Below are 17,356 nucleotides of genomic sequence, written 5' to 3'. Positions count from 1 at the left end.
ATATGTTTAATCTCATCTTTTGAAGTCAAGAAGGTTGAAATTGGTTTCTTCAGAGTTTTGTAACAATAAGCTTGTGCTTTTCATCAAGATCTTGATTTTTATTTCATTTCTGGAATGAAAAGGGGTTTCTGTGGCTTACAGAATCACAGAATGCCAGGTTGGAAGGGACCTCAGGGATCATCTAGTCCAGCCTTTCTGGGAAGAGCACAGTTGAGACAAGATGGCCCAGCACCCTGTCCAGCCGACTCTTAAAGGTGTCCAACGTGGCCGAGTCAACCCCTTCCCTGGGGAGATTATTCCAATGGTGACTGTCCTCTGTGAAAAATTTCCCTCTCGTGTCCAGTCGGAATCTCCCCAAGAGCAACTTGTGTCCATCCCCCCTTGTCCTCTCCATGGGACTCCATGTAAAAAGGGAGTCTCCATCTTCTTTGTAGCTACCCCTTAAGTACGGGTACACAGTGATGAGTTTCCCTCTGAGCCTCCTTTTCTCAAGGCTGAACAAACCCAGTTCTCCCAGCCTGTCCTCTATGGCAGCTTCCCAGTCCTCTGATCATCTTGGTGGCCCTTCTGGACCCCTTCCAGCCTGTCTACATCCTTTTTGTATAGCGGGGACTAGAACTGCACACAGTACTCCAGGTGTGGCCTGACAAGCGCTGAGTAGAGCAGGATGATGACTTCTTTCTCTCTCCTGGCGATGCCCTTTTTGATGCAAAAAAAAAAAAAAAAAGGTTGGGGTGGTTTGGGCAAAACCTGAGCTTACCGACGAGGATGGGATTCGAACCCACGCGTGCAGAGCACAATGGATTAGCAGTCCATCGCCTTAACCACTCGGCCACCTCGTCCACCATATGAATATTAACAAAAAAAACCAAAACCCAAACCTAAATTTACTGCAGTCCAGTAAATTATTGATGTAAATCTTTGCCTCATGTAAAATATTTAGACTGTGATCAACTTTGCGGTTGATTCTTAAAGATTCACAGGTTGTAGGATTTCAGATTCCTAGTGTACACTTGATTTCTCTCTGCTACTTACAGGGGAAGTCATTGGTTGATAATGGCAACAGGAGATTTTGGCACAGTTAATTAATACAAACTCTTTTGATTAACTCTGCATTCAGAGATGCAAGTGAAATTGAAGGGAAATGAAAAGGGGAAGAGACTTAAAGATTCTAAATTATTTTTATTGTGGAAAATTGGTAACTATTATAATAGAAAATAAGGGAAAGAAGTAGACAATAGAAAATAGTAATAGAAAATAGTAATTTAAAATATTTGTTAGGTAATCAACCTATAGTGTTGTTTGATGCTTTTCCTACCCAGAGTATGGAAAGTATCTGAAATTATTAAAAATTGTTTTCCAGGTACCTTGTTCTAGAGCAGATGTCTTCAACAGCAGACAGCTCGCTATGGTGGAAAAGAGAATGCTAATGAAATTTTTGACATTTTGTTTGGACTATGAACAACACCCTGATGAATATCAAGGTAGTGTTTCATTGAACAGTGTACACTCTCTTCTTATGAGTTCATTCAGTTATGCACAATTTTGATAGCTCTCCTGTGTTTTCACACAATTTATTTTTATAGATTCATTTCCAAAGCATGCTTTGACCTTTTCATGACCTTTTCCCTTCAATGTTAAATTCTTCTACTTAAGCACTTGCTCTTCTAGTTCCCATGTCATTTATTATTTACATTTTTCTTTAACAGCAAAATTATATATTACAGCAAGGTTGCAAAACCTTTTTTAGCGTTTTTAGGTGTTTCCTCCCCCCTCCCAGGGATATTTTTAATATGGTGGGATGTACCTGATTTTTCTTTTCGGGTTTTTTTTTGATAATATGTAGATCTTCACAGTATGTTGCCGCAAAATCAGAAATGGAGAAGCTGGAATTTTCTAACTTCGAAAGTAAATGTAATTTAATACCTTATAGTTGCAGAGGGCAAGTTCAAAGTGCCTTTATCAACTGATGGCTTATTTAGAGGAGAGAAAATCTGAATAGATTTAAGCCATAATGTGCGAAGAATAATGAGCATCAGGTCAAAGAGGAAGATCGGCTAACGGAAGGTGATGGAAACCCACTCTCTGCATTGGGTTTGTGCACCTCAGGGTACAAAAAATGATGTTCTCAGTTCTTGGCACCTAAAAGTAAACCAAGGAGAAAAAAAAAAAAAAAAAAACACAAAAAAAAAAACTGTCAAAAAGAAATAATGAGGAAAGAGGAATAGTTAAACTATTGATGTATGTTTCAGACTGAAGCATGCGTTTGCTTTTGTAGCTTGTTGGTAGCTTGGCTAGGCAGTATTTTTGAAAGAATCTAGTGTTAAAAAGAAGATATTGTTAAGATACTGGTATTGGTTTGATTACTTGAACCAGACCCTTACATTAGGTAAAACATTAGAGAAAGTTATTTTAAACATATGCAAGAAACAATTGGTTGATATTGAAAATGATGTGGTAAGATTAGGGGAAAGAGTCTGTGATGAACTCCAGAAAATCCTGAAGGGGGAAAAACTCATTAGAGTGAGGTGGTTTATAGATTACAGGTAGTTTCAGGTTTGCTGCTGATGGAAGAAATGAAGGTGCTCAGAGTGAGAATATAGGTGGTATTTAGAAAACTAATTAAGTAAGGAAAGGAGATGCCACATCAGTTTTAAATTAATTCATTGATTCATGTACCTAAATGAAATTTAAATTATTTTACTTCCAGAGGCAGTTAAACAGATTTTGTTCCTACATTTTAAAATAGCCTGGAAAGTAATATGGAATATTTTGAGCCAGATTACACTGATGTAAAGACTCCAGAAATTTAAAATTGCTCTTGGTGAGATCATTACATTCGTGGGAAGGCAGACTTTTAATTGGGAGAGTTCATGATAGTGAAGAATTTTTTTAAAGCTTTTCTCTGTAAAATTTGGAATTATGTAGGACGTTTGAAGTGAGGAAAAACTTGCGAATTTTTGTAGAATGATAAAACAAAAAAACCCAGTCATTTTGTGAGCTGCTGCATGGCTGTACGAAGGGTAGTAAGATACATTTGTGATAAAACAGTGGTTGAATGTTAAACAGAATCTATAGCTTGATAATACTATTCGCAGCATTGATGGGGGTGTTTCTGAATTTACCTATGACTGAAATAAGCATAAGAGCAGATTTCTGAATAGTATGAAAGTATGTTATTACTCAAATACAATCTTTTCCTGGAGAAAAAAAAAAATCTTAGTTATTAAGATAACTATAGTTTTTCAGAGGTGTATCACTGACATGCAACACTTGAGTTACACATCTCCTGAAAGTCTTGTGTTTGAATTTTAAAATGGGTCAGCAATAGTATTAATTTAAAGGAGAGATACGCTTCCTCATCCCTGTTGTCTTTGTGTCTTATCCATACTTGTTTGTTGCAAGCAAGTCATTCATTTGAAATAAATATTGCGGCCTCTCGTCTTTGGATTAAGACACTGTGAATGGCTTTGCTGTGCATAAATATATACTCTAACTGTGTCAGTGTAGATTCAGCAGTACTCTTCCTGAACCAGTGCCCTTCAGGGATAATATTTTGAGTAATTTACAGGAGCATCGTCCCAAGGCACCTCAATGGATTTCTGCCCACAGTTTCTCACTTTTCTCACATGGTTGAGGAATGGGTTTAGATCAAGTCAGTGATAACAAATAGATGAAGCCATATTCAGAGGCCACTTTCTAGACTGTTGCAGACTCGGACAATGGGTTTGCATTATTTTTAAATATTTCAATGGAGTGTTATTTCTGTCTTCTGAGAGAACTCACTTTCAGCAAATCGTTTGTTGAAAGACTCAATTGCTTTTGTTTATTTGCATACAATAGTACTTGTTTAAGTTGATACATATGAGAAAATAAATACGTTATACCCTTTATGTAAATTTACTTTTTCCTCAGACTATGAGAACAGTACATTTGCTCAGTTCTTAAGAACACGGAAGTTAACGCCCAGCTTGCAGCACTTCATTCTTCACTCTATTGCAATGGTGTCAGAGGCTGATTGCAGCACTCTTGAAGGTCTTCAGGCAACAAAAAAATTTCTTCAGTGCCTTGGCCGCTATGGCAATACACCTTTTTTGTTTCCTCTATATGGTCAAGGAGAGATTCCACAGTGTTTCTGCAGGTAAGCATCACTCTTCTACCTATCTTCAAAAAAGGCAATCCTTTGTAACCTAACACTAATAGATATAATTCAATAGGAATCATCCTGTTAACAATTTCGTGTTGGTTTTATTTGCTTTACATTTTCATTGGCTACTAAATTACTCTTTCCTTCCCACCCCCACCCCCCCCCCCCCGCCAAAAAAAGGGTGGGGAAAAATGTTGGAAATTATGCCTCTCTGATACTTTGAAACAATTTTCATTGTATTATAAGTGCAACTAGTAATAGCTGGCTGTTTTGGGTGGCTGCCTGTGGTAATAAGTACTAGGAAATGAGAAAGAGATAATTTAACTCATAGGTGGCGATCCCTCTTCAAAACTGACAGAGGAAATTTGGAGCTGTGTCTGTCCAAAAGGATGACTGTGTGTTTTGGTGGGTTGAGAAAATTTGTGTTTTAGTCTTCCTGAAGTCACAGGAAGATATATGTTTTCAATTTGTGTTACTAATTAATGCTGAGAGTGCGTCTGCCATTCATAGATTGATATTTAATAATGAACTGGGTTTTTCTGAACGAAGCAAAGTTGTGCCACATGTTCAGTTTATTATGAAATTTTAAAAAATATATAATTCTTTCACCTGTGTTACATCAGACTTAGATAGCCAGGGCAGCCGATGTGAAATAATCTTATTCTCTTGGCGTCATTTGGTAGACCTGTATAGACCACAAGCTTCCATCTATGACCTGCAGCAGAAAAGATGTTGTGAAGCCCCATTACACTGAGCCATATACAGACTGCACTTTTACATTCTTAACATCTTAAACAGTAGCCATATGTTCTCCACTACTTGAGCCCTAGAAAGTAATTAAAATAAAAAACCCCTCTTGATTCCAGGATGAAACAACATCCACTTGAGCCCCTTTACTTGAACTGTGGGCAACGGTAATGTAGTCTTTATCGTGACTCCTGAGGTGTGCTAGTTCTAGCAGAGGAGTTGTTGATGGATGCTTTTGGGGACCATCAAGAATACATGTGCAGAGGGTGGGCGGTTTTAATTTTCAGTTGTTTCCAACAGTTCAACTGGCTTTTAAAAGGCTGAGGGCTTTTTTTAATCTTTTCTTTTGCTGGCAAGCAGCCCTTCCATCTGCTTTATGTGGGTTTTAAATGTAATAACCTGTAGGTCTGAAGTAAACATTAGCTCTATTTAAAAAAGCAATATTGCTTGGTGAGGCCATTTTGTTGTCTGAGTGATATATTTGTATATCATTCATTTAAGTATCAGTGCAAAGTCTTACCTGCTTTGTTCTGTGTTGGTGGACAAGTCCTGCTTTTTACATAAGTGCTACTATTAAGAAATTCTGGTTTACAGCACACTGTTGGACGTTTCCTTCCAGTCTAGTCTGTATGATAGATTCTCTTTTTCTTCTCTATAACGGTACATAAATTACTGCTAGAAGAGTGGCCTTAGCAGCTTGAGCCTATTTGGCAGTATATAGGATGGATGCAGTTATTTGTTGATAGAAACATTCAGGAATACTTATCGTAGTTTGTGGAAGGTATCTCCAAAGTAGCTGCTTGGCACCAGCAGCTGCCCGTATTGTGCAAGGTCGTCTTTGGCCTTAGCAACTAATGAAGGCCACGTGGAATTGTCTGTGTGATGTACGAACGTAGATTACCCAACATTTCCATTAAGTCCTTAGACAACTAAGCATTGTTCTGTACTCCTTTGAAAAGAAATGTTATTTAGTAACTTCATCTTTTGTCAATAGTCTTTCATCTGTAATTTAAACTGTATTTGTATGGAGATTTAAAAAAAATGCGGACTTACATAATTAAGTGCTCAGACTATTTGTGAAAAAGAATTGGTTTAGGTAAGTGCTCTGGATACGGTCGTGCAATAGAACTAGTGTTTGTAGATATTACAGATGTCTTTCTGTATTTATAGGAATTCGTGTGGGAGTACAGATCTGTATGTGACCAATGGATTAATAAATCAAAATATTATCAGAGCCATTATAGCAGTGCAAGTTTTGCAATTAGACCTTCTTTGGCTTCAAATACCTGGGAAAAAAAAGCAAATTTAATAATTAAAATTGAAATTAGAATTGTAGTTATTTTTTCCACTGTAGGTTCTTCTCAATATAATTTTTCTTGAAAGCCCTTTGGTGTTACTTTAATATCCAGCACACGCAATTTTCTGATCTGTAACAGCAGTATATTTAAAGTGTTAGCAACAGTGGTGTCTAGAAGTATTATCAATATTTTAATCAGAAAAACATTCTGTGATCACAAGAATTCTTCAGATGGCTTGAGCTTTATCTTTTTGCCCATTGATTGCTGCATTTTAAGGTTGGGGTTTGTTTGTTTTGTTTTGGGGTTTTCTTGTTAAATTGTAAGTCTTACAATAAGGACTGTTTTAATAGTTGAAGCAGATTACTCTGTCAAACTAAGAAGTAATTATACTTTTAAGAAGCTTATATTACAAATATTCTAATACAAAGGAAAGTCTAAATGTCTTAGTTTTTAAGTGAACAATTTAGGAGGCAATCATAATATTTTTTTTTGAGATTAATCACAGTTTTTATGTGTGGTCTGCCTTGCATATTATGTCTTGCTAAAACAGAGCAGTATCTGAAGAATACTATTTTCAGACTGTATAGTATAGTGGTAATGCCACAACCTATACATCATACCCTACAGTTTTTATCACCAGGTTATCAGCGTAAGGTGTCACCTGTTCTGTGATTTCTAACCACCGTTCTGTATTCTGTTTTAATGTAAACCTCTTAAGCGTTTCTTGCAGCCAGTTACACTGTGTGTTCTCATCAAGGCTACTGTTATAAATGGTGTGCATGCATATTTATGTGAATGAGTCAAAGACATTTGTAAGTCACATCCTTGCATTCTAAATGAATTCTGCATAAACAGTACAACGTTTTATAACTACTGACGACACTTGAGTGAGTAAAAGCGGTGTTAGTTCTTTATTGGTTTAAACAGGTATGGTTTAGGAGAGAAAATTAAACTTTTATATCACTGTAATGTACCTCCCAATATGTTGAGGTACAGATGTGAGATCTCTGTCTCCATAAATTGGGTTCGTGGTACAAAGAAGGTCATTGGAAGCCTCATGCTCTTCCGAGCTGACAAGCAGCAAAACTTTACTGGCCTGTATAACAGCTTCCTTTGGTTCAAACTTCTTGGTATAAAACTGCTACATCTCTTCCTTTCTAACAAAGTATTAGTAGTATTATGCTTTGTAAAAATAAATGTAGTAATATCTCATTCTTGAGGAAAATCAAAGCAAGCCTTTGCATTTGATATGGTAAACATAAGACATCAAAACTTCAGTATGTATGGTAGCTGGGGAAATCAACGTACGTTTTGCTGTTTGTTAACATATTTGTTGCAAATCTGTAACACAGCTTTCATTTCTTGAAAAAATGTCACTAAAGTAAAACTGTAATTGGACATACATCACTCTAAACTGTAAAATCTCAGTGATAAAACATTTAGAATATTTAGTGTGATTTTGAGGAGTTTTTCTGTTTCTAGAAAACATTAGGAAATACCCAAAATATTTTCTGATCCAGGAGGTTGATGTTAAAATTGTGATCTTCCAAATTTTCCTTTGTAACTGAGGGGAGAAAAAGGTATTTGACTTAAAAATCAAAAATAGTTGTCAAATATGAAGACATACTTGATTTTGCATGTTGTACAAAATTCCTCTTCTGTAACTTGAATCTCCTTTCTTTCCTTACAGTTCTTCAGATGCCAAAACTTTTTGAGTTTGTTACGGTTTTGAGTGTTTGGAAGTGCTATTTTACAAATACTGTTTCATATAGTTCACCTTTACAGTACACCTCAGTGAAATATGCCTCTTTATTATCAGATTTCCTTTGAGAGGGAGTCTTTCTGGAAGCTTTCAGTTGTGATTCCCTTCACCCATGACCAGTGTTATTTAATGAATGGCAGCTGAGAAGTCGGCTGTAGGTCGTGGCCCTCACTTCCGTGATTTTTCTAAGTGCTTCCTTTGTGAACACATTGAATTTTGGGGGAGGTGGTGCATAGTTTTCCTTCAGTTTGGTTCCAGATTCTTTTTTCTGGACTCTTGCAAATGTGAACATCCAAATGGAAAAAAGACTTTTTGAGAAGTAGTCGTGCAGTTTTTTCCCATTTGAAGTTCTAGAGGGAGTTGAAGACTGCACATCATCTGTCACCTCATAAAGGTTCTGGGGGGTGGCACATGGTGTCTGTCGTCTCTTTGTTAAGAGTCATCCCAGAACTGACAGATGTGGTCGTGGTAATTGGTGCTGAGGTGATAGAATGTCTTTGGCTGCTTTGCCGTAGGAATTAGTGATTCACTGACTTTTATAGGTAGTCAGTTAATGACTTGCATTGCCTATAAATAGGCTTTGAACCTTTACATTGTGTATGCATTTGGTGGGCAATGTAACATTTTTTTAGTAGTTGTTACAGGATCTAGCTGCAATTAGTAATCGTTGTGTCAGTGCCAGTGACAGTAGTAATTTTGTGATGGAGGAAAGATCTGATTAAGACGGTTCATCTCTTTCAATCCCTATATTTACAAGAAGATTAAGAGTCCAGGCTGAGATATGATGGATTTTGTGATTGATTTGGAAGGTTCCTGTATATATTTCAAAAATGAATGATCAGTTTTTACCCTTACATTTGAGCTATTATCTGCTACAAATGTCGAATCTTCTGAGGTAGTCTCAGGTACTTTAACATTTCCAATTATGTCCCTGTTACAGCCTCTAGGAAGGTTTTAGTGTTCTGAAATCAAGACCAGGCTTTAGGAAATCTGACTGTAATAAGCACTTAGAATTGAGATATTAAAAATTTAGTGTAACATCTTTTTCATTCTAATCCATAAATGAGTATCATGTTCCTACACATAAGCAAAATGCATAACTTTTCTGTATGTTAATTGTATGATTTGTCATATTGATGAAAAACTCAAACAATGTTCTAAAGACAAACTTGCTATATTTGTCTTCACTTTGTTGACGGATGCAAAATGGGCAAGCATAGTTAGTATGAGTGTTTGTAGGATCAGTTGTTTGTTTTTACCTCTAAGGAGAAACTCTTTCTTGGGATAAACATCAGGGAAGTGAAATAATCCATCATTCTGAGACCTGTTCACTAGTGATGGATGGATAGATTGGTAAAGTAACTCAATAATCTTCATTTTTTTCAGGTTATTCACAGATCAGTGAGCATTGTCGTTAATAAAGCTATGGAATGCTTTTGTGTCCTTGCCCACATTATTTCTCGGAATGTGACAGGGAAAGACTTTTAATTTGGAAATAACCTTTGTTGTGAAATGCATTCTAAGTGTATGAAACTTTGAAAATACCTTCCCATTTTAGATTTTATCTTCTCAGTGAGATGTTTGTCAGTTCTTTGTTTCAAAAAATTATTTAGAAATATGAGAGCTTTTCTGCTCCTTATAATTTCACTGACTAGAAATACAGTGTTCTTCAGAAGTTTATACCTCGTGAAGGCCTTCAACTATTAGAATATATCACAAGATGTTCTGAATCATATTAATGTTGTCAAAGTATATAGATTTCAGATCCCTAACTAGGCATGGGAAAGTTTTCAGTCAAGAAATTGTTTTACAGGGATTAGAATATACCCTGTGGTATAGGAACAAGAAATGTAACATTCCATATTTAAAAAGGCTGAAAATAACTTCTATTGTCCTACTGTCTATCCTTGATCATTCTTGCTGCATTTTACAAACATATTTGGAACTTAAAAGCTCAAAATGCAAATGCTATAATGACATGATATTTCAGTAATTATTTGCTTTAATAATGAAGACAATGGTAATATGAAGGAAATATATCTGATAGGTTATTTGGTATTAACTCTTAACAAGTAAATTACCCTCTGCTCGTGTGGGGATGTGCAGATTCTGTTTTATATCTTCTTCCTGAGAAACAGGACTCAGACATACGAATATGTTACAGCATCAGAAGATCTATGGAAGTGACATGAATGTTTATTATTGGAGCAAATCTGGGATGTAACGCAAATGTAGTTTAGCAGAGTCCTTTTTCATTAAACTAGAAGACAGAGAAGGGGTAGCTTCCAAAACATTACTAAATTAGTAAAATAATCCTTGAATTTAATTGAGGGTTAAGATAACTTGAACTTTTATGTCTTTTCTGGAGGCAGAGAGCACGTAAATGGATTTTATAGATAAGCTAATGCTTAGTGACTGGTTTCTAGCTTTGTGTGTCTGCCCTACGGTCCTGATCTCCCAAGCTCCTCTTTGAGGGCAGAACTGTTGTATAATTGCCGCTGAAGGACCTTGTGCAAGGAACAGATTCTTACAAGGTCAATCGAACTTAGAGCCAGGCAGGTCTCATACTTCTACCTTCTGTAGAGCTTAGTTTTCAGAGTGTGTTTATACTTAACTACTATCCCAGTAGTACAGGAACCGCTGAGATTTTTTTCCATTCTCTGGAACTACTTGTTTTACACCTAGCCTCAAATTCTTTACCTCAAATTTTGAATTTTGGCTGAGAAGGCAGTAGCCTTATATTTCATCATATCAGCCCTCATCTTTCAACAGCATTTGGACTTACTTTGCAGTTTCTGGAAGCACAATGAATTTATTTTGAAACAGAACTTATTAATATCCCTTTTTACTTCAACAAGTGACAGTACTTTTCCCTTAATAGTTTTATGGAACCTTTTCTGGCTGTACTCTTACCCAGATAAATTTTCATAACTCTTTATGACTTGTAACTGTGTGCTAAAATCTTAATCGTTTTCACTCCTCCTGAGATTTTCTTGTAAATAACTTAGGTTGATTTGGTAAACTTTAAAGTAAATTTTTCATTCTTTCTAAATACTTTATTTAAGAAGGCTAAATCCCAGACTGTTTATTTAAAAAAAACCCCAACGTACCAACCAAACACCCACCCCATCCCACCCCTATGCTGGAAAGAGCAATTGTGTTCAAGAGCGCAGATCTAAAGTTTGACAGAAATCTCATTATTTTTTTAATTTACTTGATCAAGAGACCTGTTATCATGGAGTAGTCATCAAGAGTTTATGGTCAAACTTGGGTTTTTCTTTTCTCATAAGTACTGGGACATCTACTTTTTGCACAGATATTTTTTCACCCTCTTAAGTGTTTCAAGTTTTAAGGTGTCACATTCAATTTGTTTTCTCATAAGACAAGAAATTAGATTAAATCTTACATAAAAGACTTTGCTTTCAAAATCCTTGGGTGGGTTGTACACTTGCTTGCAAATTGCACATCTAATCCATTAAATATTACTTCTACGAATAGTAAGGATATAGCAGAAAAGAGAATATCACGTCTGCCAAATCGGTAGCTCTGTGCAGTAGACCAGCCTACGTAACACTTCCAGGCAAGCAGAGGCTGAACTGGCCACGCTGATGTAGTCTGTACGCGGGTGGTGTTGAATCAAAACTCTTCAAATCCGAAGTGCAGCACTGGCTGTGAACAGAAGTAGACTTTTGCTTCCGAAATGACTTAAAGCTAAGCAGCTGCTAGTCCAAAGTAAACTTTTGTAAAATACCATGCACATATGCGTTAGCAGCTTTGCCTACAATTATGTTATTTGTGCACCTTCAATATTTCTTATATGAGGTTTTTTGTTCTGTGGTTATTTTAGATGTGGAAGATAGCGAGTTAGTTTCATAGTGGAAGGCTTGTAGAAGAGGATAGCTAGCAAGTGTACATAATTACAGAAAACTTTTGTGGCTTTAATGACTTTCAAGTGAATTATTATATAAACTGGTCTCATTTATTTATATTAGGAATTTATTAACGGATACAACTAAGCTTATTTTCCACCACTCTTAGACTCTCTAAACAGCTCTTCTACAAGAGTCATTAGGAACGTAGCTCTTACATTAGTACTAAGCTCGCCATTAGTGCAGTTGCTTAAATTACTAACAGTTTGATAACTGGAAACAGAGCTCATACATGGTCTTATTTTTGTCAACAGAAGTTTCTCAGGTGTTAGAAACAGCTTAATAAATCTACACTTACATGAAGCAAAACTGGCAGTCTAGGAATATAAAAATGTATGATTAACTAAGATTTTTATTGTAATGTCTTCTAACAGATGAGTTTTGGAAAACAGAATTGGAATCTTGAGCCCATAAAAGGCAGCATTGACTTGCCAAACCCCTAAACTTGCACATCACGTAATAGGAACTAAAATGTTAAAACTCCTGAAATAGTTGCACGTCAGTGCAGATTTGGCCATTCAGATATCACGAACAGTAAGGATTAATCCTTGCCAGACTCATCTCATGAGATAGACTTAAATTATCCCTGTTTTGTAATTATGGAAAAAAGTGCACAGAGGGCCTAATGCGTCTTAGGGTAAGTGATAAGTAGGTATATTACTCAAATTCTTGAGTTTTGTGCTCTAAACAAAATCAAGGACACCAGGTTGTTTTTTTTATCTTGTTACCTATTTTACTGTCAAATACTATATGCTCTCCTACAGCTCTTCATGGTATGTGAATGTATATTTCTACATATTACAGTCTAAATCCCATACAATAAAAAGGAGCGATTTCTTAGTTTCAAAAGGAAACTTGGTTTTTCAACCCTAGAAAAAATATGAAATTTGCTATAAAATGACATTTGACTGTGCTACTTTTTTTTCCCCCAACCCCTCTATCATCTGTGGCATTTCCTCCCTCAGCTGTCACTATTCCTGCCTGCTGTGTCTTTCTCCATGAAAAGAGTTTGCTGAAACTGAAATGAGCAGAAGACCTTGTTTCCCGCCCCCAGCCCCGTGTTTTGATTGGGAGCTTTGCCATTACAGCATCTCCTTCTATAGCATTTCCCAGTCACAGCACTAGGATTTCCTTGTTTTACCATGCTAGGACAGAAGTGAACATGTGGTGAAAGCAATTATCTTGCTATATGAGTACAAGCATAAAATTTGTGGTTCCTACAAAATATTTTTTGGAAGTTAACTAACTGCTGGTTGATAACTATGCAGGAACTTTCTAACAGTTTTAAAACTGTCATTTTGCTAATTGGATTTATAAACTGGGCAGTTCCTATAATCTTGCAGGACGTTTTTTAAATTTTGCAGGAATGCTGAACGTAGCTTCCAGGAAAAAGTCAAAATATTTGACTCTTCGTTTACTTCCTTAAGAATTTATTGCCACATATGGTCCTTTCCAATAGCTGTCCAAATGCCAGAACAATTCTGCTTGGCTTTGGTGATTATCTTCATTATTTCTATGGTGCTGTTTTTTTGTATTTTTTTTCCTTCTTCATCCGGGTTGGTACACATACTGAGATTTGACTTTTTTGTGGAAACTCTGTGTTGGGAAAATTAACTATTTTTTAAACTGTAGCCATTTTATTGATTTGATTTGTCTGCATTCTACTTTTTAATGTTTTTAGAACACAAAGCAATTATATGTTGTAGAAATGCTGAAGTTCTAGGGGCTTTTCATTAAACACATAATTTAACGTAAGAACCAGGTCACAGCTTGCTCTGTGTGTAAAAATAAATTGAAAGAGGACAATTCATTAATTCAGCACTTGGCATGTTTTCCTTTGATCTTTCTCCAAAGCTTGCTGTGCTGTACATGCAGTATTCATCTGTAAGGAGGGAAGCAAATAGTTTTTGCTGTAGAAGACTGTACAGTTGGGGAGAAAAATATTCAATATTTTAAGTAATGACTCTGTGCATTTTAAAATATAGAAGACAAACTATATGCTGGAAATAAAAACTACTTTTTTGGTATGAAACAATGTGATATGGTTTCCCAGTTCTTTTATGTGGTTTCAGAATGAAACTATGAGTAAGCCTGTAATTTAAGAGTGTTTATGGTATCTCTCTGTTGAAAATCAAGATGTCAGATGGAGAGACATTCTATTTTTGTTCAATTAATATCGGAGAGCATTACATCAAAGCAGTAAACTCCTCTTGTAGCAACAGATGCAGCAACCCTGAAGCCTATTTTCTCTCTTGTTACATTAGTGTTTAATTAAAGAAAACAACTAGTTGGAGGCAGTTACTTTCTGTGAAATGTAATGAAGATTTATTTTGTAAGTGACCTTCACTATATTAGCTGAATCAGTAATCAGTAAAATTAATAGAATAATCAAATTATATACAAACTCATAAATCATTACGAGTATGCTGTCAAAAATTCAGCGTTTAATATGTCCTATTGTTTCACAGCTGTATTAAAAATTGCAACTGCTGATTCCTGCCTTGATGAGGACTGAAATGGCATTTAAAGGCTGTGTATGATGGAGGGCTACCAGGCCAAAAATTTTCACAACTGTTAATTTAGCTGCAGTATGATTTGATGTCACCAGGGCAAAGTTGAAGCTGAGTACAGTGTTGTTGCTGTCTTTCAGCAAAACTTGAATTATTGGTGTAGGCAGTCGCCAGTTAATTAGAGTAATATCAGTTTAAATGTCTGTCATTTAGGGTTAATGGTATCAAAGAGTTGCCTTGTACTTGAAGTACAGTCAAATCATCTTGAATAGCCCACTGTATGAAAGTAATGTTAGCACAATGATTTTACTTTGTCATAAATTATTGGAATGCCATTTAGTTTAATATTTCAATTTCTATATTTAAATAATTTTGGCAAGTTCTTCCTAATCATATAATTTTTCATGCTAGGGTGTTTTAATAGGTTTTTTTGGCTCTTTGTAATTGTTTAACACAACACAATCAAAATTCCTTTCAATTTTCAGTAGTTCTCTACTGGCCTACTATGAAAACAGGTCATGCCCCCTTCCACTGGATAGCAGGCTACTCTTGAAAATAAGTAATTCACATTTTTGCGCAGCCAAGCGGCAACATTCTTTCAAAGCGCGGTAGAAAAATAAAGTGCATATATCAAAAAGCCCTTGACTGTGGTTGAAGTCAAAGGAAAAAATTACTGTTTTTATCAAAAGAATCTTAGTTATAGTTAGGTTAATAGTGCTATTTTTTTACACGCATATGAAATAAATTCATCTGAGTTGGTTTGAAAGATCCTAATACATGTTTTGTCAGGCAAGAAGCCATTGATTGCAGCATTAGAGATAATAAGCCTATAGCTCAAGGCTCTATAATTCTTCAGTGGATGTTTAACCTTTGTGTCATCTTCAAGAATCTCCAGACAACCAAGGCTGGGATTCAACATTGTGTATGTTCTCCCTGCTTTTGCATGGGTAGAAGGGGTATTTCTAGGGAACCAGATCTTCTGATTCAGCCAGTAGTAAGTGATATTGCTGACATTTCCTTAGACTGTTACCTCTTGGAGTATAGCTCAGAAGAGATGTGAGTTGGTAACACACTTCAGCCATTTGCCGTGCTGTGTCATTTATGCAGTTTAAAAGGTATTGTGGTACTGCCTTTGAATTGTCCAATCTGACCTCTGACTGCCAATATAGATTCCATTTTAGGAAGCTGGGTTCGCAAAATGAAAGTTTTCAAGTTCATAACCTATGAACAGATACCTAAAGTTCTTTAACTTCAAAAAAACAAAACCAAAATAAAACAAAACCCAAACAAACAAACAAGAAAACCACCCAAACCCAAAACAAAAAACCACCCAACAAACACCAACCAGGAAAATGCTGCTATCATCCCAGAAATATGGGAGAACTGAGAAGCCTACCTTTCTCATCCAAGGTGTTTGCTTTGGCCAGTCTGATGCCTAGCTAATGCTAGGCAGGTATTAGAAATGTAGTCACACTAATCTGTTAAATTACAGGGTAAACTCTACCAAAAGATAAATAGAATTATACATTCTTATTTTAAATACAATAGCTAGGCAGGCTTTGTTCATGAAGTGGTAGGTGTAACCTCTGACTTTTATGCTCTCCCAGTTTCAGCTCTGTCCTGTCTGTGAGCTGAACATGAAATGGTTGGGTCATACTAAGCCTCAGCCGAGAAACAGGAACTGAGAAAATGCACAGAATCCTTCTCCGGAATGGTAAATGGAAGAGTGTGTCATTGTCTTCAATGTGCTACAGACTGTTTCATGATTTACTTGTAAGAGGCTATTTACTTCTGAAAAATAGGGATCATGTGAAGAACACAGGTGTATTTAACTTGTAGGGCAAAGGAAGAATTGTCAAATGTCACTGATATCAGTTGTCTCTGATAGAGTGGTTCTCTCTGAAAAAAGGATCTGCAGTGTCTATGTCAATATGCAAATTGTTTCTCTGTTCTTTCTCTTCAGCATACACGAGAGGAGGTCAGTGATAGCTGATTGATCTAAAAGAATCGCTGGAGATTCTTAATAAAAAAAAATAAAATTGAAGATTCCCAAGATAGATCAGACATTGCAAACAGTCCAAACCTGAAATTGTAAGGGATCAGACACACCTCCTCTATTTTTTTCTTTACCTTTTTCCACTGAGTAATTTCCATGCTGACTGGAAATTATAAAGAGAAATATTATTTCTTTTTTAATATAATTTGAAAAATATTTTTTTAAATGTTACTACTGGTTTACCTTTTGTCACACCAAGTTCTAGAGAAATTAATCCTCTGCATTTTGTATTATTGTTTTAGAAAGAATGCCCCTGAAATAATCCACTGTAAGCAAAAAACTGACTGAAGTTTATCTTTATTCACAGTCAATAATGAAGCTTTGTTCTTGAGAATCTCTAACATACATCCTGTTTCTGTAAGATCATGAATTTCTCTGCATTACAGTGCTGTCTCACAGAAAGCTTAAAGAATCTCAGTTGTTTATACTTGCTTGACAGAATTTTGAAGAATGTGGGCTTATTAAAATCTTTCAAGAGCTAGAATAAAAAAAAAAATTAAAACTAGTGAAATCACAGTCATTTCAGTATTAATGTGGGTCCAGGAAAAAATTTAGGTATCACTTACGGAAATTAAACTTGCGTTTTTTGTGAATTAACTTACCTTGTGTCACATCAGATCAACAGAAAAGTAATCCCTAGAGATGATGCCTGGCTTTTGCCAGATTTAGGAAGTTTGGATGTGGGGGTTAATCTGGGATCATGTTTATCACCAGCCCAACTGAACTTTTACTGTGCAGCTTTATGGGAGAGTGGTCTCAGACTTTGTGCATAAGACAGATTTATCTGGTGAAGAGTTTTAGTCAGAGATATCTTCAAGGGGGTGATAAAACAGCCTGGCTAGTGATGAAATTTTACAGTGGGCTGACTTCACATGGAGTCCCGCATATTTAAATGTCATAATCTAGT

The 17,356-nt window shown here is 36.0% G+C and overlaps 1 protein-coding gene and 1 non-coding gene across 2 annotated transcripts in view; one reads left to right on the top strand and one right to left on the bottom strand.

Moving 5' to 3' along the window:
* CHM (CHM Rab escort protein) overlaps nucleotides 1–17,356 on the top strand; it is a 71,929-nt gene that overhangs the window by 29,989 nt on the left and 24,584 nt on the right. Inside the window, exons 7-8 of the mRNA XM_075106654.1 lie at nucleotides 1,364–1,484; nucleotides 3,916–4,141. Coding sequence (XP_074962755.1) covers nucleotides 1,364–1,484; nucleotides 3,916–4,141 — 347 coding nt within the window. The remainder of the gene's footprint in view (nucleotides 1–1,363; nucleotides 1,485–3,915; nucleotides 4,142–17,356) is intronic.
* TRNAS-GCU (transfer RNA serine (anticodon GCU)) lies at nucleotides 761–842 on the bottom strand. The gene has a single exon. It is a non-coding gene; the product is annotated as a tRNA-Ser (tRNA).

The sequence above is a fragment of the Phalacrocorax aristotelis genome, chromosome 11 (genome assembly GCF_949628215.1).
Source record: "Phalacrocorax aristotelis chromosome 11, bGulAri2.1, whole genome shotgun sequence".
NCBI lineage: Eukaryota > Metazoa > Chordata > Aves > Suliformes > Phalacrocoracidae > Phalacrocorax > Phalacrocorax aristotelis.
The sequence above is the reverse complement of the archived record's forward strand: the minus strand, read 5'-3'. Positions and strand labels throughout refer to the sequence as shown.